The following is a 26741-nucleotide window of genomic DNA, read 5'->3' as shown; positions in this document are numbered from 1 at the left end:
AAGGCCCTGCTACCCTGCCCTGAGCCGCCGCCGGCCGTACCTGCTGGGCATGTTCCACTTTTCGGATTTCCAGACGGGGGGTTTTGCACGGTTCGCGGTTTGCGTCGAACTCGGATTCACGCGAGTTGCCGGACCAAAATTCACTAACGCACGCACCGCGCACTAACGCAACGCACCAGCGAACGCACACCGCACCGAGGAAGTGAGAAAAGTGAGCGTTTCGTTTTTTTCGTTTGCTCTTTTCGCTCTGGTGATCCGTGACCACACACCACACGCTCACACGCGGCGAGAGAGAGTCACGAATACCAACACCAAAGTCAGGTTCGAAAGTCAGGTTAGGGAAATTCGAAGCAAATCGAATTCGATTCGATCGGTCCCGGCTCGTTTTTGCTGCATCGGCCGCCGGAGCGCGGGGCGAAAACGATAAGTGAAATGCCCGTCGATTGTGTCATTGCGAATGGCAAATTTGGTCCCTCCGAAATAATTGATAAATTTTTCGCAATTATTTACCCTTCTTTATTGCCCACAAATCCGTTAATCATTGCGCAATTTGTTTCTCTGCCCGCTGCGCGAGTGAGAAAGTGTCGCTGAGCTGCGAGAAAAATTTCTCCCTGCTCACCGCCTACTTCTCACAGTTGGTCAAAACGTCAAAACATATGGAACACACACAAACACACTCCGCCAGCGGATCGGTGGGTGAAGAATTTTGTTTTGATTCACCATCGTCCCGCAACCGTTCCGTTTCAGCGTGCAGAAAGTGATTTGTGGGCCGCTGGCGTGGCGTATGCCGTTTCTCCGTCCTTCGAAACGGTCGCCACTTTGTGTCGAAAGTAGGCCTAACCAACAGTAGCAGCAGCAGCAGCAGCAGCATTTCCCGTCAAACGAATATGTCATTCTTTGGCTCGCGCGACCATGAAGGCTACGTTGGCAGAGAGGAACATATGGTAGGCTATGGTTTTTGATTTTCCCACCCTTGCCTAGATGCTTTCACCCGGCACACGTTTTTGTAGCGAAAACTGGAATCGGCCAACTCGGAGGACGATGGTGAACTGGTGGAGCTTCCACTCGGTGGTCTTCATATCGCCGAAGGGGTCCGACCGACGGCTGGTGGACCCTTCTCGGCACTCACACCGTCGATGTGGCCACAGGACATACTGACCCTTGGCCAGCCGGATCCGGACGAACCACTCAACCACCAGCCGGACTTTGACGAGTTTGGGTTTCGCGTCGAGGAGGAGGACAGTCCGGAGCCGAGCTCCAACAAGCCGCTCAGCACCCCGTTCATCATCGAAGATCCGGGCCCGTGGATCGCACATCTCGAGTTTTCGCACAGCAAAGAAGCGACCGCGCTGACGTGGGAAGCCGTGGACGTAGTACTGCCGCGCACCGAAAAACTGCGCACCATGGTCCGGGCCGGCATTCCCCACTCGCTGCGGCCCCAGATCTGGATGCGGCTGTCGGGCGCACTGCAGAAGAAGCTCAAGTCCGAAACGAGCTACCAGGAGATTGTGAAAGCGTCCACCAATGATCAGCTCATGACGTCGAAGCAGATCGAGAAGGATCTGCTGCGCATCATGCCGACGAACGCGTGCTTCAGTTCCCTTAGCAGCACCGGTGTGCCCCGGTTAAGGCGCATTCTGCGTGGTATCGCTTGGCTGTACCCGGACATCGGCTACTGTCAAGGGACTGGCGTGATTGCCGCCTCGCTGTTACTGCTGCTGGAGGAGGAGGACGCCTTCTGGATGATGGCCACGATCGTGGAGGACCTCCTTCCCGCCTCGTACTACTCCTCGACCCTGCTGGGCATCCAGGCCGATCAGCGCGTCATGCAAACGCTGATCGGCAACTACCTCACGGCCGTCGACGACACACTCAAGAGCCACGACATTGAACTGTCGCTCATCACGCTCCACTGGTTTCTGACGCTCTTCGCCAGCGTCGTGCCCATGAAAATCCTGCTCCGCATCTGGGACTGGTTCTTCTACGACGGATCGATCGTCTTGTTTCAGCTGACGCTCGGGCTGCTCAAGATCAAAGAACCGACGGTGAAGCATCTGGAGAATTCGGCCCAAATTTTCAACTCGCTTTCCGATCTGCCCGGCGACATAGATAATGTGGAGGCCCTGTTCGAGGTATCGCTCGAAGTGGCCGGCTCTCTCTCGCCGATGATCATCGAAACGCACCGCCGACGCCACCTCGCGTATCTGATGGCGGACCAGGGTGGGCTTGTCGGCAACCCGGAGGCGGCCTCGAACCTACCAAAGCAACAGTTGGCCCGAAGGCAGATGAAAAAATCGAAATCCATGCTCCAGACGATCCTGTTCGGGGCCGGCGGGGAGGGCGGCGAGGAACTGAAGTGCAAAAACATTCGCATCACCGAGCAGCTGGTCGATTTGCGGGACGCGATTCTGAAGGTTTCGCGCCACTTTCTAGCGATCGAGCCTAAACTGGCGGCCCACATCGCACTGGTGGCCGACTACGGGATGGACAGTCACGCGAAAGATCACGAGCGGTACATAAATGTGTCGAGAACGCGCAGCCGGAGGGCGAAAGCGTTGCACGACTTCGAGCGGCACGATGACGATGAGCTCGGCTTCCGGAAGAACGACATCATCACGATCGTGAGCCAAAAGGACGAACACTGCTGGGTCGGCGAGTTGAACGGGCTGCGGGGTTGGTTTCCGGCCAAGTTCGTTGAGCTACTGGACGAACGGAGTAAGCAGTACAGTTGCGCCGGAGATGATGCCATCTCGGAGACGGTGACCGATCTGGTACGGGGCACACTGGCGCCCACAATCAAACAGGTGCTGGAGCATGGTATGAAGCAACCCTCGTTCCTGGGCGGGCCCTGCCATCCGTGGCTGTTCATCGAGGAAGCGGCCACGCGCGAGGTGGAGAAAGACTTTGAGTCGGTCTACTCGAGGTTGGTGCTGTGCAAAACGTATCGACTGGACGAGGACGGAAAGGTGCTGACGCCGGAGGAGCTGCTGTACCGCTGCGTGCAATCGGTGAACCAGAGCCACGATGCGGCCCACGCACCGATGGACGTTAAGCTGCGATCCCTGATCTGTCTGGGGCTGAACGAACAGGTTTTGCATCTATGGCTCGAAACGCTGGCTGGCTGCACCGAAGTCGTCCAAAAATGGTATCAACCGTGGAGCTTCGTCTATTCGCCCGGCTGGGTGCAAATCAAGTGCGAACTCCGGCTCCTGTCCCAGTTTGCCTTCAACCTCAACCCAAACTGGGAGCTGCCGGCCAAACGGGAAGCGGGAACGGGAAGCCAGCCGCTTAAGGATGGTGTGCGTGATATGCTCGTCAAACACCACCTGTTCTCGTGGGATCTTTAATAGTTTACCAGTCCCATTGCCCTGTTATTAGTTGCAATCGCGCTATGAGCGTGTCCACGTGTGGTTCTGCGATGTTTTTTTCGTTCTACGCACCGTTCCTTTACTTTGTTTTGTTAACATATTCATATTTGAGTGACGATCGTTTTAGTTATTTTAGTAGAATTGATTTTACCCTATCCGGTGATCGCGCGCCGTTTGGCTGTTGCGTCGCCCAACAGCCGTGTGTGACACGATTTTAAGACTAGCGAAACGTTATTTTATTGTGCGGTTAAAATAAGACATCCTGTTTTTTACTACTTTCGGCGTTCCGCGTCCTTGCGTGCTGCAGTATTAACCCTCGACCCTCGGTTCCTTGCTGGGCGCTGAGAGATGTGAAATTTTTTACTCCATGCCACTTTCGCTCCTCATTCGTGTAATTTTGTTTTAGAAACGAGCTCGGGCAAAAAATTTTAGACATTACACCATCGCGAGTGTAGAAAGGAAAAGATAAACCTCGTCGCTACCCAGGGTCAATCATGTGCTCGCTGTTTGTGTCGCCAAAACCCTATTTCATTACCGTTCGTACCGTGACGTTCCGCCGGATCATTCCGCGTGTGTGGCACACTTTTACTCCACTGTGGGTTTTGCGATGTCGAAAGGATGTGTGCGGCCGATCTTAGATAGAATTATGTACAATATTAGGTGGCAAAAGAAGAAACCTCGTTCGCCCGGAAACCACCGGGGCACAAGAGAAGAAACATTAAACTGATGAGTGCAAAAGTAAACGCTTTACCGCCTTTAACCAAAAGAAACCGCGTGTAGGAGAGAGAGGACAAATCAAATATAGATCATAAATCGCCTCCGCAGCTCTATGCACTACTAAAATAAATAAATACTATCACTGCTACTGGTTGAGACGTGTACTGCTTCATTATTGTTGGAAAATGATCGGAAAACCGACTACCTTATCCGTGGTGTAATAGAATGCTAGATCCGTCAGTTTGGTTTGATTAATTTGTTTAAATTTCAAACAGCATAATAAAATGTGAAACGATAAAACCATCATTATGATCGCCATGGTGAGAAAAGCGTACCACTTTTCTCACATCTCACGGAGCTCACTGTTTACGTTCCGATTGGCAGCACTGCCAACGCAAGCGGGCGGCATTTTTTTCGGTCGCTTGTCACATCGTTTGTTGTTCAAAATATTAACGTGAAGCAAGTATTGGCCGAAAGCGCGCAGCTGGCGTACCCGGAGTATTTGTTACACGATTGTAAATCAGCGGCACCATGTTTTATCACGTAAGCACAATTTATAGCGAACTTATGGGGGTCAAATGGTGTTACTCACACTTTTCTTCCGGCAATGAACGCCCTGTAGATATCGCTCGAGCACGAGATTCTGCTCCATCCGCGATACTTTGGCCCTCAGCTCATCGAGACGGTTAAGCAGAAACTGTACACCGAAGTCGAAGGCACGTGCACCGGCAAGTACGGGTTCGTCATTGCCGTCACCACGATAGACGATATCGGCTCCGGCACGATACAGCCGGGCCAAGGATTCGTGGTGTATCCCGTCAAATACAAAGCGATCGTCTTCCGACCATTCAAGGGCGAGGTGCTGGACGCCACCGTCAAACAGGTGAACAAGGTGGGCATGTTTGCCGACATTGGGCCGCTCTCGTGCTTCATCTCGCACCACTCCATTCCGGCCGATATGCAGTTCTGTCCGAACGGTGCCCCACCGTGCTATAGGGCGATGAATGGTGAGAGCGTGATAGCGGCGGAAGACAAGATTCGGCTTAAGATTGTCGGCACGCGTGTCGATGCGACCGGTATTGTGAGTATTCATGGAATGACAATGGCCAATGAGCGAGCCGGTCTAACGTAACATCTTCGTTTCCCCTCCAGTTTGCCATCGGAACCCTGATGGACGATTACCTCGGGCTGGTGGGCAGTTAGTGCTCTGGGACCTCGGAGCACGCTACTTATTTAAGATTTCCTACTTTACGTATCTTTATCGATGAAATATAAACAATGGTTTGCTAGCGTCACAGAAATATGGCATTTTTGATTTCATCAACATCCCAACCGCTCAATGAAACATCGGAACACATAGTTTTAGCTGTTGTATCTCTTATTATTACTTAAACGGACCGCATCGCCTGCGACAGGCGAAAAAGATACGCAAACCATAACCGAGCTCATACGGCACTCGAGCCTTACTCGAGTTCCTGGGCACGCAGACGACCGTTCGGGTTGGTCACTTTAATGGCCAGTTGCTTGGCCCGCTCCACAATCGCCTTGCGCTTCTTGGACGACACGGCGTGAGCGATCTCCGCGCAGTACACACGGTTCTGCATCATCAGCACCTCCAGCTCGCGCACGTTGTGGACGAGGAACTTCTTGAATCCGCACGGCAGCATATGGCGAGTGCGCTTGTTCGAGCCGTAACCAATGTTGGGCATCAGGTACTGTCCCTTGAAGCGACGACGCACCCGATTGTCGATACCTTTCGGCCGACGCCATGCAGGCTGCAAGAGGAATAAGAATACGAAACAAACGGTCAACAAACTTCGCCAGATATTCGATCTTAACAGGGGGAACACTTACTGCAAGCTTGTCATAGCGATCCGACTGGTGGCGGATAAACTTCTTCGTCCGCTTCTTGACGATCTTCGGTTTGTATGCCGGACGAATGGCCATCTCTGCGGCTTCTGTGGAATCACAACCGGGAAACACAGATTGAGGTTAGAAATCAGCTTGATACAAACAATATCGGGAGTTTCGGTGGCCTTTCGGAACTGTGGTGCGAGTGATTGTAAGAACTACTTCCGGCATCCATAGACCGTAAATCCACCACACCATCCCACCGACCGACCACCCGCACCCGCAGCCGTCCGCCGTCGATGGAGTAAACAGGCAACAAGAGAATCCGTTAACCGCACTGTCGCAACCACGTAAATGGATTGCCGTTGGTAAATTCTCTTTGCCCACTCTCAAAGTACCACACAGAACACGAAAGGCCACCAAAATCTTCGACATAAGTCGCATATATTCCTTACATTTTATCGGAGCACAACACGCGGCAGATCGTTCAATGTGGAAGAACAATCCAAAAGAAGGGACTTTGACAGTTCAATTCATGACGGCCGACGGAGGCGATGCTGTCGGTTTGGGTTGGTAGCACTGCGATGTCCGACTGGCAGCACTCACAGTATTCGCATAGAAAAGAGTCGCGTCTTTTCGAATAAGAAACCGGTGAATTTTGGGCGAAGCATAATGCGGAAAGGAAAACAGCGAAAAAGGAAACAGCGCGAAAAGAATTATACAAACCGGGAAAAAAGTTCAAACAAATGTGGAAATTCTCGTTCATCGGTTCGCACAGTTGCAAACGAAAAGAATAAACAAATACAAAAAAACGGCGCCGTGATTTACTTTGTTCGTCAAATAAGCAATTATATTTAATTTGTTTTTCCCTAGTCGTTGCTTTCGCCGTTTTTATGCCGTGTATAACTTACAAATATACATGAATGTATATGTACCACTCCTCTCTTTATTTTTTCCGGTGCTCCACGTTCAATTTCACTTTCGTTGGCGCCATTTTATGATTCCTACGCTTTTATAAACTGCACAAGGCCGGGTTGAATCCTAACGATTATAAGGCTAATCCGAGCAGGCGAGAGATGGTGTGCGGTTGTTGTTGATCGTAAGCCGCATATATCTCTAATCAACGGGCTATCCGGGTGAATATGAAGATGATGAACAAAAACGGGAAACGGGAAACGGGAAGCGGGAAACGGGTAAACAAAAATCGACCATTAGTCGGTGCCGAGGTCGGCTACTTTAAGTGGCAATGATGCTTCTTCGGCGGTTTGCGATTGCCAGGGGCGGAAACCTCGCGTGTTGGAAGAACTTGTTGGCTGACCCGAAGTGTCCCACGGGGGCCTGGCTATTAAACTTTCCGCGAGATGGTAGTAAACAGTAAGTTAGTGTGTGTCTCATTCAATGACAGGCTCTCTCAAAAAGTCGTACTTATTTGCCAGTTTTAGGCTTGGTCGCCACTGTCGGCTTCAATCCGTTAAGTTTAAATCAAATCTTGTCCTGAACACACTGAACACCGAGGAAAACAGCAGAACTAATCGATAAAATATTAATACTTTTGATTTGATTACATTTGCTCATTTTCTACCTTTTCCTTTTTATTGCTGCCGCCGTGCGTTCCGATTGCCATCACAATACGGCACACAGGGTGTGTGCGGTGATACGTGGGGCCACCGTTTCTTAACGATTGCTTTCCAAACGGTTCCGTAACGGACTAAGAATTATTTCGACCCCTATCTCTGTGTTGGGGCTTCTATAAAAGGCACTTTTTCATGGTTTCTTTTCTCAAGCAATGATCATTATACGCGATGTCGTGTGTCTGTGGTTTACCCTTAATTTTCTATACAATTTTAACCTTTTCTCTCTGTCGCTTTCTCTCGCTGTACATGCTACCTACAAAGCGGGGAGCACCTACTTACATACAGACTAACGGAAGCCACATTATTACTTTTCATTTGCGTCCCTTTGCTACGGAAAGTTTGTGTAACACTTTCGCTCTCCTGTTCATTGCTCACGCTCGTGGAGAAAGTAATCAGCCCTCTGCCTTTCTCTCTCTCTCTCTCGTCCGATCGTGTCCGGTGTACACTACTCCGACGGTTTCACCGTGCCCATGACTTTGCCCTCAAACAGCGGCAGTGGTTCACTGTCACTGTTGACTTCCTCCTGTATGACCGGATTGTCCAGATCTTCGCAGCGCGTTTTGAAGAAGAACCTTTGAAAAGTTACAAAACAGGATGGATTAAAGCTAGAGCGCGCAACGAAACGGGGCAACGCACTTACCGGTAGTTGCCCTTCTTGGGCAGATAGTCCTTAAACTGGCGCAAGGTTGGCGGTTGCGTGCCGGGGATCTTTATCCGATACGGAACCTCCTCGTCGCAGAACGAGTACACAACGATCGTAAACTCGTTCGGTGCCTGGTGCGGTTTGGCCGGAATTGGTGGCGGTGGCATGGTCGGTGGCATGAAACCGAGCCCCCCGAAACCAATGCCCGATGACGACATCGACGATGGTGGCAATGGTGGTAGCGGCATGTTTTGTATTCCACTCGGCGGCGGATGTTGGTAGCGTTTTGATCTAAAAAAAAGGCAAAAAAACACATAAAACGCTGCTGCGCCAACTCCCGACCGGTTGGTTGGGTGGAGCATCCTTACCGTCGCGTTTCGTCCTCCAGGCGGCGGCTAGATTCTTGCAGTAACGTTGCCGTGTGCATATCCGCGTGCATGTTGCGCGACAGTGGCCGCGAGCTGCTGCCCATGTTCAGCTCTCCACGGCTACTGCTGCTGCCTCCGCTGCTGCTGTGCTTCGTGAGCGTGTCGGTCGAAAACAGACTGATGCCACTGTCCGTGTTGACCGAGGGCCACTTGTGGTTCAGCTTGCGCGTCCCGGAAGCCGACACGAGCGAAGCCGGCACCAGTGGCGGTCCCATCGGAGGATAGCCCTCCGGCATCGACTTGGAATGGCGCATCGAGGCCGATTGAGCTGTAGGCGGAACAACGTAGAGGAAGTGCACACATTAATAGGTAACGTGCGCGCTAATCTCTCCTCTTGCAATGTCACCTTACCTCCCACTTGTAAGAATCCGGACAACTCGTGGCGCCGGGTGCGAGAAACTAGGTTCGCCGGACAGGGCGACATCGTGCCCGGTGATAGGCTAGGTGTCAGGTCAGACCACACACGCGACACGTGCTGGTCAAGAATGTCCTGATCGTTGTCATCGTCCATCTGCAGCTTCTGCCGGAGAGCGTCGGCCAGCACTCCAGCGTTCTGCGATCGGTCGGACAGTTCTACCTGTGATTTTTGTTTTGGGTAATAGTGTTTAGTCCATTCCATCCTTTCCATCCCTTGTCACTTTCCACTGCACGACACTTACCTCCTGTAACTTTTTACACAGCAACTCGTCCTTTTCCTGGTCGCGAGCAACGGCGTCCAGCTTGGTGATCAGAATTTTAGCAAACTCCGGCGGCGGTAGCGGTTTTTGTGTGTGCCTGTGCGTACGAGGAATAATCTAAACGAACAAGAGAACGTATCAAAACGCATCCTCTGTCGCCAAATGCTCAACCGGCGTCGGGCATTCTGTTTTACTAACCGAAAAGTGGTCCACTTCCTCGTTGGTTAGGGCGTTTTCACGCATCAATCTTCGCTCGATTGACGAATGATGATGGTGATGGTGCTTGCGCTGCGAGTGTGGCCTTCCGTCGCTAAAACGAAACACAGGCAAGCAAACACGTGCGTTATTACATTTGCTCGGAAAGTTGGATCATTCAAGTGTGAAGCACGACACAGTGTGAAACTCGATGTGAAAATTAAACAAAAATGAAATGTACATAAATACATAAAATCATAACAATTGAATGTGGTGAATGGAAAACCGGGGACATGTAAATGAAACAAAATAAAACAAATCATAACTTACTTGGAGATGCTCGAGAGTGACATCGCGTCGGAATCGGCACGGCCGGAGCTCAGACTGGCCAGTTCTGAGTCGCGCCGCGATACCGGATTGTAGGGTGCATAGGCGGTGTAAACATAGGCGGAGGTTCCGCGTGTTCTGCATGCGTGTGCAACAAAACATGGTGGACAGGATAATGGTAGAGGATATTGTTTGGTCGCATTTTTTGTTGTTGTTGGGAAAGGAACATTTTGGTTGTGCGGGAAGAAAACACAAAAAGTAACAGAATGTTTCGGAGATAAACACCAGCAAAACGAAACAAACCAAAGTTAAATTTTAAAAACAAAAGCAGTAACCAAGGACAATCGAAAGCGGTATATGAGTTACATTTAACATAGTACACAGTGACGACAGTTGTTGTTGTTTAAAATTTTACAGTGCACCAGCAGTATATAGCAACCGGGCCGAAGAAGGATGCGCCATCGTCCCCGGCACAGTGGAACGACAGGGATGGCACGAAGAGTAGAACACATTAAAAAATGGGAGGACCGCCGACCGGTGGTTCCGCGGGCACAGGGATGTGACGTGATTATGACAGACAAGCAACAGGATGGATGAATGATGGACGCATGAAATGTACAACGATGATGATGATGACGATGGCAATGACGGTAATGATGAAGGAACAAGGATAAACGGTATCGTTCAATGATTGGCAAATGGCGTGGACGGTCAGTGGCGCATGCGCCGGGTTTGATACACAGTCGGCAGCAGGATGAATGCCGATAGCGGCGAACACACAACACAAACGACACAGCGACACGCATCACACGCATACATGCGCACGCGAGGCGGAGACCGGCAAAAGGTGTGATTTGCATGCCAGCCAAAGCAGCCCCGGAGGATGCACAGGACCAACAGGCGGTACGCATCGAAAGTACGGAATCGAAGGAGCACAGCGAGGCCACAAAGATAGGAACGGGAGGAGATAGCGCACGGGCACGGAGACACACAGTGCGCGGATGGAAAGAAAAGAAAAAAAGGAAAAAGAAAGAAATAGAGAGAAAAAAACATAAGTAAATCACCAAACGAGGGTTAATGAAATGGTTCTGTGAACAAACGTTTAGTAAAAGCTAGTCTTGTTTCGGAAGGCTTTTGAATGCCAAGAACCGCGTAGAAAGGGATGCATCAAGCTGTGTGTTTCATGACGGTTCGATGGCGATTGTTATTTACAAGGGAATGCCATTGTTTCCGATGGCAGAACGGATACTTTGGTACGCGGCTTGTTAGAAGTATACTCATCCCCGCGTTTGGTAAGGAATCGGGGGATCGTAAGTCACAAACTGCTCGAACCGGCTCGAAGACGCGGGTCATGCGGTTCGCACACTTACCCAGGGGGCCGCATTTCGAGGCGCCGTTTCTGCGTGGCCATCAGTGTGTCCTTCGTGAGCGTCATCTGGGCCTTCGACGAGGCTCCTGCAGGCGGTGGCCCCATAGGACCGACCGCACCCGGTGGCTGCTGACTGGCGAGACTGGCAGCGATGGCAACGCTATCCAAGCCGGGGCCCACGGCACCATAGAGTTCCTCGATCGAGTCGGCGTTGACTAGTTCCGAGTCTTCGTGGAGCGTCGGTAGGGCGTAGGAGCAATGTGAGAGCAGTTCCGACGTCGAACTGCTGCTCGTCAACGAACAAGAGGCCGCTGGGCCGACGGAGCCTGCACCGCCGCTGCTCGTTGAAGGGCCAGCACTAGCACCGGCTAGATCCGCCGCATTGTCCGAGGCGGACGCGGTTGAGGCAGTGTCGATGGAAGTGCCGATACCGGAAGTGCTTGGTCCGGCCATTGCACTACCTGGTCCGGCGATTGACGTGGTGCTACTTGACGACACAACAACACAGACGCCGCCACCGCCGGTGGAACTGGCACTGCCGAAACCGATCACACTGCTGCTGCTGCTCGAGCTTTGCATGTTCTGCACATACTGTAGGTAGAGGTCGGACTGCAGAAAGTGCGGATAGGTCGTCTCGCCGATGATTTTCATCACGTGCGACTGCATCTGGTCGAAGATGTCCGCCGTAAGAATCAGGTCCTTCTTCAGGCCCGCCTTAATGTAGTTGCGCATTGGCTCGTTCACGTACAGCTCCGAGCCCGGCTGTGCCTTCTTCAGGAACCGCCGGTAGATGGCACCGATCAGTTGGGTGATCCTGTCCGGGTCCTTCTGCTGCTTGAGGCCCTCGCAGGCAAAGTAGAACTTGAGCCGATTCGCTGGCACCTCGCCCTCCAGCTCGACGTACCGCTTGAACAGTTCGGCACCGTCGCCATCTTCCAGCAGCTGCGATAGCTTCTGCGCCCACCGGACGTACGAGGGAGGCGAGTCTCGGTTCCGGTCCGAGTGTGCCGCTTCCGTCATCTGTGGGGGGCAAGAAGGCAACACAAAGCGAATTTGTAGTTACACAATGTTTACAGGCCACACGAGAACGGTCTGTTCGCGTCGCTCACTCGAGGCGTTTTGATCGGTTACCAAAGGAGTCAAGTAGATGGCGCCACTCTAATGGGATTCACCGCTTTTTCAATTAATGTTTTCATTTGACATTGTTTCGTGATGGGAAAAATACCGTTCAAGCGAAGCAATGGCTTGAAAAGTGTTATCCGGATTTCGCTACATCAGAAGTAATGATAAAACGTTGGTTTGGTGACTTCAAACGTGGCCGTAGAGACATCTGTAAAGCAGAACGCAACAGACGTCCAAATGAGGCGATAAGACCAGAAAACATTAAAAACACACAAAATCGTTTTGAATGATCGAAAAGTGAAATTGTGTGAATTAGCGGATGTTGTAAAGGTACCAAAAGAACGCGTTGGCTTTCAATTGCATGAGCATTTACTATAAGAAAGTCCTATTTAAAGTGGGTGCCGCGTTTACTGAATGTTCGACAAAAACAAGAACGAAGATGATGAATTTGTGATGAAGCCCGAAATTAAAAAGAAACGACATCAAGATAACGCACCGTGTCACTCACATCATTCAAAACAATGGCAAAACTACATGAATCAAACTTCGAATTGCTGCCACGTCCACTAACAATAGAACACAATACAGTAACATCCGACAACCGAGCATAGCCAGGATAAGGAAATACCACTGTTCCTCGCATCTTCCTTGATGTTTAGTCGATAAGATTATTGATAGAATTAAGAAATAGGAATAATAAATACGGCCCTGTCCGTTGTTAGATATTTAAGAAATGGCTGAGAGTCCCTAATTTAATCATTTTGTCGGTAAATTGTTGACGCAAAACGCATCCATATTCATTGCATTACTGAGTCCGTTGGTTGCTAGATTGGGTTGGGAGCCATAGAGCAATGATTGCTAGAAAAATGCAACAGATCACCAAGAGACCCATCGAAGACGGATGAAGAACTTGAATAGCTTCAAACACTTCAGCAAAACCATTTTTCAATGTTCGATGACGCATAACTGCACACAAAACGCCCGAAATGAAAAGCGGCAAAGATTAAAAGTCAAATCCTGAGCAGGCTAGACGAGCGGACCACAAATAGCACAGCACACCGAGGGCCGCCGGCTTTTGGAAAGATTTTGTGACACTACACGAAACTGCAACCGGGCTACTGAGACGACTCTAAGAGATTATCCTTCGCATGTTCTGCTGCTGCTGCTGCTGCTGCAAAGAGCTTATGCCTACCTTCCGACGGCTTTCCTCACCGGGAACGGGTGGTCTGGGTCCACTGCAGGTAAAGTCATCAATCTTATGGGTGGAATACTGCAGATTCATCGATAATCCGTTGTCGCCAGTCGTTCGCTCTACCTGTCGTCGCCAATATATCGTTTCTGGGTTGGTGCAAGTCGCGTTCTTTTCAACCGTCGATGGTTCACCGTCACCGCCAAACTTTGAATAAACGCGCCGCTAGGTATGCTTTCTGCTCTTCCGGTTGTTCTAATTGGTCGGCTAGCCGGGGTCAGCAGCACACATTTGCTGGGTTGGTCACATGTATATACTTATCCGGCGAGCAAAGCTAGTCTCGTTCCTCTCTCAAAGGCAGTCGTCCTGTGTGTCTCTTTGGGACCGGTCCAATGTAAAGCACGCTTCTGGAACACAAGAGATTTAAACCAAATTAATAAAATGTTGTATTAAAGCTTAGCGTAGGCAACAAATAAACCAACATAATATCTCCTCACCCGGCGCATTGAAATCATCAATTCCCGTTCAATAGTAATTAAATTCTAAATCAACGACAGGGGGCGCCCAGCAGTTTAGGGGGCGCCCAGCAGTTTAGGGCGCGCTTCTGCGCTACGCAGCGCACAATCCTATTAAAACGTCAATCATTTTTTGGAACCAAGCACGGAATATTCCACGGTTCCGTGCACACGAGTTTCTAGTCCTACGGCTGAGGTACTCTCTGAGCCCGAGCCCTTTCCAGGCGGACACGACACAAAGGCTCACACAACAGACCGGTGGCCTCAGAGTACGCGTCCTTTTCGATGCTGCAAGCGCTCCCTGGACAAGAATAATAACTCTCGTCGAACCGATATTTGTGTCGGACGGGAACTGTCCGCCACAGATGAGCGAGCGCAGCACAGTTTTTCTGTGTTCAAAAGCCGGTTCCGGATGACCCGACTCATTTCAACACGCTTCGGGGGGGATTGTTAAATTTACTAATGAATTTTTCTTATACTTTACTATGGATAATAGACATTTCCCTTCGGTCCGTCGTAAAACTCATGCTCCAAGATACTTGCTTTCCAATCAAACAATTCTGCTTCGCAAATTGTGGAACTCAGGGGCGCAGGAATCAAGACAGAAGCAGCAAATCCATCTTATGCGAGAAATGGCAAAATGGTCGGAGGACCTGTGCCATATACAAACTTATAAAAAAGGGAGAACACAAACACGAAAAGGAATTTAAAAACCGATGCGGTGCGCAAGCAGAGAGCAAGAGCTAACTTTAAAGGGTAGCGCCTGGCCACCCTATGTAGAGAGTGTGCGCGGCGCACGTCCCTTCCTATTTCTACGGGGAATCCGAGCCAAAAACGAACCCCGCACCACTCTACTCCCCTGCTCTGTCTCCGCGAGGGAAACCCAAAGGCGACCTCTTTTTACGCACGCAGGAGGTGGTGGTACAGCCAGCAACCGGGGATTGGACGGCGGAACGAATCGGAGTCGACAGAAACGGTACCTCCTAAAATGGCTGCCAAAGCCCAACAACGAGAACAATCCGTGTGCGCGTTCGCGCTCCTTCCATTCAAGCCACCCCGTCGACATGATGGCGGATCGAGGGCCAACAGGACCTGCCAGCCGCCTGGCCGTCAAGTAGATGTCCTTGAGGGCAACAGCGTCGGCAACGCAACGCACTAGAGAGCGCGCCCCCGTTCACGGGGCGGATAAATGTTAATGCTTCCATAATTAACATGGCGGATCATCCAGCCATATTAAATACCGGGTGCTCTCTCCTGAATTTGATTTGCAACGCTGCAAGATTTGTAACATCGCAAATTGCATTACACTCCGTGCAGTGCATTAAATTTAATAGTTTAATTTATTACGGCACAAATATTGTATTCTAATCTGATGAAATTTGATTTTTAAACGAATTTTCAACCTTAAGAAACAAATAAAAAAAACGAGATACAGATGGGAATCCTCACAAACCAGGCCAACCATCGGACGCTGTTTAAACCCGTTTCGTCAACATAATACAATCGTTGTGCCATTTGCACTGCGTTTTGAAAAATTGCCGCACCAATTGCATCACATTAAATCGCATTAATCGCTTTGAAGGCATTAAAAATGGAACCTAAAATCGTAACCCTGGCCACAGGACTATGTGTTTGTAGTTATTGTGTTGGAGGCTGGACGCAGAACGCGGCGTGGCTGCCCAGCGTTCTCTTGCTTGTTGCGTGCGAAAATAAAAATGGACCCATTAAAATATATATTCAATAGCAACCAGCTCCGCTTTCTTCTTCTTTCATTAGTGCGGATCATTCGTCGGGTGGCCAAAAACTTTACATCCGAACCTTTGCATACCATTCCTCCGCCATCCGATGTCGACTCGCATCATTCGCGATCTTCTCGGTCAACGACCAATCGTAGTACGAGGTGCGGGGTGGCTGGGTTGCCCGTGATCGGTGGCGGCCTCGACAAAAAGAAAGCTTCGCCGAAGTGCAATAAATAGTACCCCCGACACTGGCTCGGAACACATTCAGTTCGCCGCACTAATCCCGTCCATCAATATTATTTATGATCCTTTTCTGCGCTCTCTCTTGCATCTTCGTCCGGCGTTATGAATATCGATGCTAGAGACACTACGCGTTCAGTACCTTTTTATTACACCGAAGAGCTCCAAGGGATGTCCTAAATGGCCGAAAGCCGAACCCTGCATGGATTGCTGCACAGCTTGTAGAATGTCCGCGCTCGATTCGACTTTTCCATTGCGAAAGGATTTCTTCGTTGGGTCAAGAAACGAAATCGTGGCAAAACTCAATCTTTCTACCGATTTCCAAAATGGGAAAAACATTTTTAAACGATTTTCGTTAGTAAATTACCGATGCACGTTCATCAAAAGTTACCCCCTTGTCAACGGCAACCGAGGGCCCTCGTCAGCGGCGCTAAGGAGTCGTGTGCGGCGTCGTGTGCAGCGATCAAATTATAATTTAGTTGACTTTAATTTGCTTCTCAGCTGGAAGGACGCACATTGGCGGCCATCATCCCGAGAGCAGTGCGAGCAACAAGCATGAGCAGCGACGGAGCGAGCGTGCGCAATTAGCCACCGGGCGAATTACAAAAAGCGTCAGAGCCCTCAGGGCAGAGACGTAGCGCGGTGCCTCGGGTCGGCGGCGTTCGAGTTATGGTGGTGGTTCCTCTGCACTGCGAAACAGTTTTCCCCTTTTTCCCCGTTCACCTAATCGTACCTCCAAAAATCAATCCGAACCGAGGGATTATGTTTCCACTCGTAACGCAAACGAACAGACAGCAAGCAACATCGAGCGGGTTTCCAAGTCCAGAATCTACTCTGTCTTTCTGGAAAACTTCGAAGGACGAATTCACCGCTTGCATGCGACAAAGAAAATGGCCGAAGCAGCATTTGATTTCGCGAAATGAGCCGATTTTCATCACTTTTTTGGTGCTCATAGTGCACAATGAATCATCTGGCGCTTCGGTTTACGCTTCGGTTGCGGATTAATATCCTTCCTGAAGCGCGTAAACGTCGTGGAGGGATACATGGAACGCGGAGCAGACCCACATATCCGCCGCCGCCGTCTGAAGGTATACACAGATCATAATTTTTATGAAAAGAAAAAGCTGCAACCCTCGCGCAGCCTCAACCACCGTACCCTCGAGCGAGCCGATGCTTCGATCCGTAACCACCGTTAGGTTCGGAGCTAGGAAACCCAAAAAGGAGGAAGCAATGTTGCAGAGTCCAACACAACGTCAGCGCTGCGCAGAAAGGGAAGCAACGAAAAATTAATATGCCAACTGATGGCTCTCCTTGCTTGCTTTTTACCTGGTGTGAAGCGTTCCAGGAGCTCTTCTGTTAGCGCAATATATTTAGGACCCTCGGTGAGTCGAGAGCATCTAACACACGGAAGCCTCGTAAGCCTGATAGTCCCTTCCGCAAGCACAATAATAATAGAAATCGAAAGAGTCTGTATAACTACGATGCTAAGGGGGAGAATATCGGACGGGAAGTTCTAACCCTTAGTAATAATGTGGTGTCTTCGGCGCGGCGCGGCACACATACGAAAGGTGCATCCAAGCGCATCGCTTCGATGGGTTTATGAGTCACAATCTTCACAGCGGCAGGGCGGAAGGGCAGAGAGAAGCGATATTAACTGATTCGGGCCAGTTTTAATTATTGCACTTCTTATCGTTGATACGTGCGTCGGAAGGCGTGTAACGGCAGCAACCTCAACAGAGCTGATTGGTAAAAAAATTCTAAATTACCATCGTACGTTGACAATGACCGCACGTCCGTGGCTTGCTACTGGTTAGCTAAGTAAACTGTAACGATTTGAGAAGTGCATAAACTTTATAGTATTTATATGGTAGGGGACAGATGAATTATTGAACAGTTTTCCACACAGGGAGACTGCTCTGTCCATACAATCATCCCCGAATAATTCTCATCTACTAATTTACCCTTCTATTACCTTGGTTCGATATGCGATTGCCACTGGTTGTGAAACTAAATTTTGAACGATTCAACATCTTTGATGGCCTAGCCGTTGCTATAGGGATTGTCGCGATTTACCGTATTTTTCCGTGTATAACGCGCACTTTTTTCCCAATTTTTTTAGCTCTAAAATCTGGGTGCGCGTTATACAAGGGTAGTAAACATTTTGTCTCCTCCAAGCATACAAATGTGCCCTTTTAGGTACATATTCTATAGTATTATTGAATAAATTATAAAATGAAACACTTGTTAGGAATATAATTATCCATACAATATCGTTTTTAAGTCATGGCAGGGAGTTAAAACAGAAGTTGTTGTGAAATCATTGAAAAAATGTGGCATCAGCATGGATCTGAAGATGTCGCAATTTATGAGGACTCTTCAGAGAGTGACAATGAGGAGTACATTGAACAGCAATTGGAGAATATCAATTTGTCAGACAGCAGTGAATCTGAGTTTGAAGATTATTCCGAAATATAAAATACTAGTATGTCTTTTGCAATGTATACGCATTTTATCTTTAGTCTACTTTAGAATATTTATAGAGTATTTAGAGTAATACATTATTATCATTTGATATTTGTTGGATATCACATATCTGAAAAATTTAAAGTAAAAAATTTGTTTTCCAATTTTGTTCTCGTAAAATATGGGTGCGCGTTATACACGGGTGCGCGTTATACACGGAAAAATACGGTACTTGACGCTACTTGGATGGATGGAATGGAATGAGCCCAAGACTACTCGATTGTACTCGATTTAACATAGAATTATGATTATCGATAAACTATTTTTTAACTTTCTAATGACATTTTTCTATAAAATGGCAACAACAATCATAATTATTTGGCTTCTTGGACGATGCTTTACCCTTCACGAGCGGGGTCACTGCAGAATGCTGTTCATTCAATGACCGATGACCCTGATGACCGTTACATTTGAGCCAAGAAAAAATATAATAGGGAAAGTATCTAAATATATTTAAAAAACACTTAATATGATCTGATCAATATGCGAAATCAATTATTTCAATCTATAAACAACGAATTTTTTTCGTTAAACGCAAATGCAATACAAAAATGGATGCACTCATTTCTACCAAGGAATTTGCTCAATTGTTATCGTCATTCACCGTTTTCTTGATTATACTGGATATGGTAGCCTAAAAGAAAGGTACGCCCTTACATCTTAAAACAACACAGAAAATGGCTTATTTAACTTTATCTCGTCCGTTTCAAAATCTATTCTCATTGTGATTCTTAATCTTTAAATAAAAAGGAAACTAAATGTTGAACATAATTTAAACCTCATTAAAACTGATCATTTTGGTACAAAGGTTCTTCGCCAGCCTTTCGGTGCTGACAGTGTGACCTTCGCATGATCCACGATCGCGGATTCGAAATGTTGGCGCACATGCTGGTAGTGGCAAAAAAGAGTTGATAACAACGGTGTGTTTAGGCCATTAACGGAAAATATTTCGTTTTGCATCGCTTCGTTTGAATCGAAAGCAGTTTGAGCAGCGCTAGACAGGCCGAGTTTCGCACACAAAGCCGGACACTGGACCAAAAATGCTGCCGCCGCCGAGATGGTGTTAATGGCACAGTACAACAACATTTTATGATAAGCAACCGTAATCATGCAGGCCGTAAGTGCACTACCGAGCCGGGACCGCCAGACCACAAGTGTGTGGCACATAAATCATAGTAAAAAACGATGCATATTCCATGCGGCGATAACGGCGGCGGCTACAAACGGACGTTTGTCAAGCGAAGACACCGGGAGCAGAGACACCCGCCGCCAGTTTTCAGGACTGCCTCAACCGCGATCACACTTCACGGGGCTCCTTCTCTTTAACATTGCACGAGAACAAGTTCACGAGCATAGCTCACTAAAAGTGATTACATTTTTAGAGTTTTTCGAAAGGACCGTTACGAGTTTGAAAATATTTTATGTTCGCCACACGTGCGCCAGAAGTGTGAACGCAAGACTTTGTGGTCATTGGTTTCTTTATTCTAAATTTAAATTCTTGGTCACATTTTTCTCAATGAAAAAAAGGCTCAATGAATCGTCGCAATTGATTTAAAAAACGCGGAAGAATCTCAACAACACTGGCCACAGTGAGTGGCCATTTTACGAACCAATTAAAATCCTGTGAAGATGTTTTCGCAACATTAGCAAAATCTTCGAGGAACGGGATCGCTATCGGATGGGAGAGCTGACCATTCCCGGGCCTAGCCGGGTTCACATTTTTGCGCGCGACAAACAGTGCTTCCTTGTGACACACGCGGCCAATGGCGGGGCTGTGACGCGCGCGCGTGTGTGGCGAAATGACTGTCGGAGACGATCTGTCACCGGTTTCGACCCCGATCGCGCTACTCTCCCGCACACGGGCCTGCCAATTTGCACAAGAAAATTGACCAAAGCAAACCTGTGGCGAGCGCGGTCTGAGCCGGACTGGAAGGTGCCCGCGCTTTGGGTGCGGTGGTCCCGAGCGTACATAAATGTTTCGTTTTTTTCTCCTTTCTCTCTCTCGCTCTCTCTGTCTCCCCTCGGTGGACGGTTAGAAGAGAGAGAGAGGAACGAGAGGGATCGCTTTGATCTTTTGTCGGCACAACAAAACCATCTTCGTACGCCGCGGTTGAGAAGCTCGAAGAGCAACTCTTATTGAAAAACCTTTGATGTCGCGACGAGACATCTTGTTTCTTCCCCGTCTCGCGGACCGGGGGCTGTAGACTATTATTCGTTTTTTTTACGACTGCTTCTTGTTCCACGCTTCCTTCCCTTCCCTTGAGTCGGAGCGTAGAGGAGTCTCACCGGCAAAAGGTTCCGACCTCGTCGCGGGCGCGCCCGTCGCTGATTGCTTAAAGATGCATTCGATTTTTCATACCGATCATCATCAACGGCAGCGCCGGCGATCGCTGATCTCGCGGATCGCGTTTACGTCGATTCGTTGTGACCAGCGGCGGCAGAGATTAAGACCGTGCGTGTGGCCAAAAGCGGTGTCGGCACGAGAGGTAACCGACGTCGGTGGCACACATGTCGACGGCGGTAACGGACATCCTTTTACGGCGGGTGCCGTAAAACATATTTTATAGAAAAATCGGTTCCATTTCTATCGCCTATTGCGGAGGTTGCAGTCTAGAAAAAGAAGCAAAGCATCAGAAAGGGCCGACACTACGGGAACTTTCACACGTCGCTTTCTCATTAGTGCCACGACGAATCTATTCCACCAAAGGCGGAACATTCAATAAACCGGTGGTTGATGGAAAAACAGAAAATACTGCTTCTTCAACGGGTGGCCGAAACAAAACTAACGGTGCTCTTCTTAAAGTGTCCTCAACCCAGGAACGGGTGTTGATAGCAACACTAAACGAGTGTCACAGGCAACCTTTCTTCGGTTCTTTCTCTTGCATTTTTCTTCGCAAACGATCCACAATGATCTTTGACACTACAAAGCCCATTTCGGTTCCTCCATTCAAGGTCCTTACCGATCGTGCCCTGCCCCGCCGCATCGGCCGCGTCACCAAAAAGGACAGCGACAGAAACACAAAAAAGTGTCGCACCCAAAAAGACCGTTCCCTAAAGTTCGTTCATATTGGCTGTAATCCGAAGCATGCACGTCACCGTCTCGGTAATGCACCGTTGCATAAGATGATCTCCGAAAGGAAAGCCTGCCCCACTCCTCTTGGTTCCCGGGGATCGGGGTTCAATGACGCGCGACATTCGACCAACAACGAGTGGCCGGGGTTTTAACTTTTAACACGGTTGCTTCGCCATTTAAACGCAGCACCATTTTCCGGCGACACTCACTTTCCGTTGGTAATCCGATCCGATCGGTTTCGGTCGACAAACGCACAGCTAAACTGGACTGGACGGGGCGGCCAATGTTGTTACGAACTTTCCAATGTAGGTAAGAATGATTGCCAAAAGAAAAGAGCCAAGACTTTTCACAGCAACTGGACGCCGAAATGATCGATGACGCTGCCGTGTGTCCCGGTGGAAGGTCAGCATAGGGATAGAATTTGCGAACGAAAATTCCCATTGCCCCCATAGTTGGCAAGGTAAGGTTTTGACAAGGTCGCCACAAACCGTTACAAACGGTGTCTTACCTTCGAAGACGTCGTAGTAGTCCTGCGCCGGGGGCGTTGGTAGGCGGACACGTTTGAGCGAACCGATGTCCTCCTGCGTGTTGTGGATAAATTGTGTTCTTTTCTTTATTCGCGATACCGCGACAACGGGAAACACACTGCGTAACACACTCTAGACGCCGTGCTGGTCAGCATTCGTCTGCTGGGTGGTCTCCGGTTCGTCCACAAAAACCGCGCATCCGAGGGGCGACCCCTCGGGTGCGGGCGAAGGCACATAAACATATCGCAGCGCGATCGATCCCACCTCCCGGGGCGGGAGAGCAAGCGAGATGATGTTGTTGCTTGGGCTCGGGCGAGATGCGCTCCGGCCCGGGGAAGAATGGAACGAACGAAGAGCATCGCGGTCGGTCGCGTTGGGGCACATGCGCACTCACTCGGCGGCTGAACTCCCGACACCCGCCGATGCGGTGCGGAGGAGGAAAAGTGCATCTTTCGGGCTCACGCCGCAGGTTCGACGTTTATGTACGGAGCGCCCTAAACATCTGCCCTGCACGAGCATGGAAGAGGACACGCGCCCAGCCCGCCGGGTGGTTTTGGTGGGTGGACGTGGGAAGCTGTACTGACGGTACGGCTTATGGTTTGGGGAGGTTTATGGGGAAAGAGGCTCACTTCGTACCCAATAGAGTGTTTCAACAATCATCGAACCGTTTGTTATCGTAGCTAATTGTAATCAGTTTTTTTGTTCATTAATTTTATCACATTCCAAGCATATTTGATGTGTGTTCGTTTTCTAAGCATACATCAAATATTAATTCATCTCCAAACCATCTCCTAAAAATAAATATAACAATTCCCGAGTGATGAAACTGCTTTCTGTCGAAGAGAATCGAATCGGAACCGCAATCGATAGGCAATCTATTTCCGCCGTTGCTCGGGACAAACAGCACTGCGCCTGCTATGAAGCAACAACCACCACTACAGCTGCATGCAAACTGTGGTTACTGCGATTGAAGAAATGGCAGGAGATTATCCTTCTTCGTACGGCGTGTCTGTCTTTGGCGGATGCCAAAGTAATCGGAAAAAAGGATTCGCACGCGAAACACGAGAGCCGCATCAAACCACGCCACTCGATTATCCATCTATTGGGTTCTATTGTCGTACCCGTCTCCAGCAGAGCAACGCAGTAACATTATCTTGATGCTCCACCACCCCCGGGCGACCGACCGACCGACCGGAGCGAAATTTGTGTCCTTCACATCCTGATTCTGCCTCCCGCTGCTAGTGCGTTCATTTTCGGCATATTCCTCGGCAAAAGATTGTGAGAAGAAAAGGAAAGCCAACCGAGACTTGATTGAGTCGCATTCGATTCTGGCCGTTTCTGCCCCCCCCCCCCCTTCTAACCTTTGTATCCTTCGCTTCCCGGTGCCCTGTGCCGGGCAAGATGATTTTCTTTTCCTTTGAGTCCTTTCTACTGTCGCCCCAGTGCGCCGCGCATTCTTTCTCCGCACGCATTCGTGTATAATCGTCTGCCACACTGATTGCCAGGCGGAACTCGCCCGGGGGCCAACGGGCGGAGGCGCGTTGATTCAATCATGTCGCCACGGTCCAGTGATCGGTGCAATCTTTGCATGGCTTCCATCGGGGGTAGCGCGGCGGCCACCGGAAGGAAATTCAATTTTCGTCCACCGTACACACACCTGAGTGCTTCGTGCGATTGCTACTCCCGTCCATAGCTTGCCTCTATCTATCTAGCTGATCTATCTTGTCGATAAATAAAATGCTTCCTCAAGAACTCCCAAGCTTCTTCGCAGGACTACATCGTTATCGGTTCGCCGCAAGAACCAAGCTCCGAAAACGTTCAGGGAGAACGTGCAATTCAGTGGGTGGATAATCCGGAAAGGAAAGCTATTTATTTATCTGTTGTGGACAAAAAAAGACTTCCTGCCGAGCGGTGGTACACCGTTAAGGAGTAAATCCGAGCCTAAACCTTACGTGTCCTTGACCGCCGCGGTGAGCAGAAAGTTCATGTGGGCTACCGGTCATCACAAACTAGGGCTAAAGAATATAATCCTTCGCAGGAATAGGTCATTTTCATACCGATTCCCTTTCTTGGGACGGTTCCCGGATGCAGGATTACACCGAGCTGATAAAATACCTCCTACCAATCGGAACCTTCAATGGAAGGAACAATGGGACCACACCAGAATACCCAGCCCTTCTTGCAAAGTGCCAATATTGCCGTGCAATGTTCATTTGTCGTTGTCTGCAAAAAATATTGTTGAAACATAAAAATATTTTCAAACTGAACGACTGTTGGAAAAACTTTACGCCCAATTGCACTACAGAAAGTGAGAAAATAATCTACTTTTCTCAGCAACCGAAAAGTCTGGCACGATTTGCTTAATTCAGACAGCATGTTCGACAAGGTACTGAATGGCACTAAAAAGGAATGTCAAATGGGAGAGAATAGTTCTCAGATTGTGTTTAATTTTTATCTTAAAAATACTTACCTCGATGTGATGCCTGTTTCCGATAAAGCCGTTACAATTGTAACTAATGACACTTATTTGTATACTTCAACTGCGACTACTGTAAGTAATTAGCGATTAGTTTCCAGCATCCTGTGCCACAGAGTGGTTCCACTATCTGCTTCTTCACATGTCAACATTAAAGCAGAACAGGCCGCCAACAGACTTCTCAACCATTTGTTTGACACTAGAGTCGTCCACAATTGCAATCTGGCAGGTGTTGCTGGTTATTGACACCGTTTCACCGGCGAGAGGAGTTCACATGATCTTCTAGGCACGTAACTATTGGCAACCCCGCAGGTCGTGGGTTCGGAATGTCTACCGTCCGTTCGGTTGGGTCTACCGATAACTTGGTTCACCAGCGCGTCAAGAGCCGACTTCGGAGCGCTATCCGGCCGCCAACATTGTTTAGCACTGGATCTCGTGACCGTCGGAACAGCGCGTGCTAACAGCGATGTGAATGACTCACTGGCTTCATCGAGTAGCGAAACATAATCGGCGTTAGATAATTTAGTGGCGCCAAATCCAACCAAAGCCTTCGTGGGGCCAACGGTCCACGTCCACGCGGGCGTCAAATGCGCGTGTTTACGTTGGTTAAGCTCCGCATCCGGGGCCAAAGATTGAAGAAACCACTGCCACTGCAAGAAACGAAAACAAAATAAATTAGAATCATACGCAACGATATCGTGTCTTTTCGCAGAAACGACGAGCGTATCATGCCTTGAATCACGGAGCAACAGTCCCTCCATTATTACCACATTAAAACACCCGTTTTACACTGTACCAATCGCTCCGGCATGGCCGAACGAAAATCGAAAACCAATTGATAGACCGATGCGCGTCGATCTATCCCACCGGTTCTGGGCCGGGGGCATCTAGCAAACGGGTTGCAGAGCGATGGTGCAACACCGCCACGGCGTGGTCCGATATATTTTTAGTTTTAACGATAATCAATTACCGCCCCTCCGGTCGGGCGTACCATCCACATCGTGGGCAGGGCCGTCTGCGGTAACAGACATTTTCTCGGAACGGGAAATGCCTAAGAAAATTTGGAAACGAATCGAGAGCGTTTCCAGCGAACCCACTAGACTCGTCCAAGCAACCTTTCACTGTGCGTGCAGATACACAAAATTAGTGACATTTGTTGCCATTTGACATTGTTTACTACCCCGTTGACAGATGAGCGTGTCGTGTAGCGTCGCTCAAAACAGCTACTAGCAGAATGTAAAGCACTCCACTTAATAAACATTATACCCGGCACAGGCTCACTAATAGTGTAAACCCCGTTTTTTTTAGCCGAACTTCCCGTGAACACATTCTCACCTTTGCTTTCGAGCTAGCGAATGCACTTCCAGCATCATGCTCCTCGATGTTCTCCCGACTGACGACGTGGAACCAAGGGATCGATTGTGTCGGATACTCTTCCCCCGATGGTCACCGAAACCGAATCATTTGCTACTCCAGCCGTGGTCACTGTGTCGAACTATTGATCGTTGTGTACGATTTGCCGATCATGAACGGGCTAATTGGAGAGTGGGTGAAGTAAGAAAGCCGCGCTTGTGTTTACACTTTTGCCTGAAATTACTACTACAAAAGAACCAAAACACTAGTCACACCGGATCCCATTGTGGACAACGCACGGTCGAAATGCTACTAGGGAAAACTTGTCCAACTCGCGGTTGCTATCTTTCGTGCACCCTTTCGGCGTCAACAGACTTAAGCGGTTGCGGGAGAGCAGTTGGCTGGCTTTGCTGGCGCTGGCGAGCCGGACTGTACGGAACCAATACAGAGCCGTGGCATGTGAGCAAATATGTTGATGATGGTATTGACGGAAAAGACGGTTCGCGCTGCTTCTTCTTGGCTGGCTTGGCGGTCCGGCGTACGTTTTCTGCTCGATTGTCCACCACCACACTGCCACGCTAGCGCGCGCACATCTCGAAGCGGTCCGTAGGTAAACACGCACGCACAGGGCTTAGAGCACACCGCTACACAATCATCATAGCAAGCCAGTCGCCGCAGTGTTGGAGTGAGCGAGCAGGATGCGGCCCCGTCTCGAGCGGGCGGCAAAAGAGAAACAATGTAACCGCCACCGGGTCACATCGATATAAAAAAACCT

The 26741-nt window shown here is 49.3% G+C and overlaps 5 protein-coding genes across 7 annotated transcripts in view; 2 read left to right on the top strand and 3 right to left on the bottom strand.

The window, feature by feature from the left end:
* The window catches only part of LOC131207015 (serine/threonine-protein kinase minibrain), a 45485-nt gene extending 45434 nt beyond the window's left edge, over positions 1-51 (bottom strand). Inside the window, exon 1 of the mRNA XM_058199622.1 lies at positions 41-51. Coding sequence (XP_058055605.1) covers positions 41-51 — 11 coding nt within the window. The remainder of the gene's footprint in view (positions 1-40) is intronic.
* Positions 52-887: 836 nt separating this feature from the next.
* LOC131211894 (small G protein signaling modulator 3 homolog) lies at positions 888-4464 on the top strand. The gene is made up of 2 exons (XM_058205566.1): positions 888-944; positions 1011-4464. Exons 1-2 carry the CDS (start codon positions 888-890, stop codon positions 3345-3347), a joined length of 2394 nt encoding a protein of 797 aa, XP_058061549.1. The 3' UTR covers positions 3348-4464.
* Positions 4465-4473: 9 nt separating this feature from the next.
* LOC131211901 (DNA-directed RNA polymerase II subunit RPB7) lies at positions 4474-5380 on the top strand. The gene is made up of 3 exons (XM_058205575.1): positions 4474-4628; positions 4708-5166; positions 5238-5380. Exons 1-3 carry the CDS (start codon positions 4617-4619, stop codon positions 5286-5288), a joined length of 522 nt encoding a protein of 173 aa, XP_058061558.1. The 5' UTR covers positions 4474-4616; the 3' UTR covers positions 5289-5380.
* A 47-nt stretch (positions 5381-5427) lies between these two features.
* LOC131211902 (large ribosomal subunit protein eL32) lies at positions 5428-6471 on the bottom strand. Its single transcript, XM_058205576.1, has 3 exons — positions 6392-6471; positions 5940-6043; positions 5428-5860 (listed from the first exon to the last, which is right to left on the bottom strand). Exons 2-3 carry the CDS (start codon positions 6030-6032, stop codon positions 5549-5551), a joined length of 405 nt encoding a protein of 134 aa, XP_058061559.1. The 5' UTR covers positions 6033-6043; positions 6392-6471; the 3' UTR covers positions 5428-5548.
* A 339-nt stretch (positions 6472-6810) lies between these two features.
* On the bottom strand, positions 6811-24955 carry LOC131211893 (axin). 3 transcript variants are annotated; one of them, XM_058205562.1, is made up of 10 exons: positions 24608-24955; positions 13524-13927; positions 11211-12229; positions 9844-9978; positions 9517-9628; positions 9301-9435; positions 8993-9218; positions 8582-8909; positions 8211-8504; positions 6811-8142 (listed from the first exon to the last, which is right to left on the bottom strand). In XM_058205562.1, exons 2-10 carry the CDS (start codon positions 13611-13613, stop codon positions 8016-8018), a joined length of 2466 nt encoding a protein of 821 aa, XP_058061545.1. In that variant the 5' UTR covers positions 13614-13927; positions 24608-24955; the 3' UTR covers positions 6811-8015. The 3 variants fall into 3 exon arrangements, with proteins under 3 accessions (XP_058061545.1, XP_058061548.1, XP_058061547.1); XM_058205565.1 differs by lacking the exon at positions 9844-9978; XM_058205564.1 differs by lacking the exons at positions 13524-13927; positions 24608-24955 and adding an exon at positions 12319-12377.
* Between the last annotated feature and the right edge of the window lie 1786 nt (positions 24956-26741).

The sequence above is a fragment of the Anopheles bellator genome, chromosome 2 (genome assembly GCF_943735745.2).
Source record: "Anopheles bellator chromosome 2, idAnoBellAS_SP24_06.2, whole genome shotgun sequence".
NCBI classification, from domain to species: Eukaryota; Metazoa; Arthropoda; class Insecta; order Diptera; family Culicidae; genus Anopheles; species Anopheles bellator.
The sequence above is the reverse complement of the archived record's forward strand: the minus strand, read 5'-3'. Positions and strand labels throughout refer to the sequence as shown.

Coding starts and splice junctions, on each gene's coding strand:
- LOC131211894 (XM_058205566.1), top strand. CDS start 888: ATGTCATTCTTTGGCTCGCGCGACCATGAAGGCTACGTTGGCAGAGAG. Junction 945..1,010: donor TTGGCAGAGAGGAACATATG/GTAGGCTATGGT, acceptor ACGTTTTTGTAG/CGAAAACTGGAATCGGCCAA.
- LOC131211901 (XM_058205575.1), top strand. Junction 5,167..5,237: donor GTGTCGATGCGACCGGTATT/GTGAGTATTCAT, acceptor TTTCCCCTCCAG/TTTGCCATCGGAACCCTGAT.
- LOC131211902 (XM_058205576.1), bottom strand. CDS start 6,032: ATGGCCATTCGTCCGGCATACAAACCGAAGATCGTCAAGAAGCGGACG. Junction 5,861..5,939: donor ATCGCTATGACAAGCTTGCA/GTAAGTGTTCCC, acceptor TTCCTCTTGCAG/CCTGCATGGCGTCGGCCGAA.
- LOC131211893 (XM_058205562.1), bottom strand. CDS start 13,613: ATGAATCTGCAGTATTCCACCCATAAGATTGATGACTTTACCTGCAGT. Junction 8,910..8,992: donor CGGATTCTTACAAGTGGGAG/GTAAGGTGACAT, acceptor TTCCGCCTACAG/CTCAATCGGCCTCGATGCGC. Junction 8,143..8,210: donor CCCAAGAAGGGCAACTACCG/GTAAGTGCGTTG, acceptor AACTTTTCAAAG/GTTCTTCTTCAAAACGCGCT.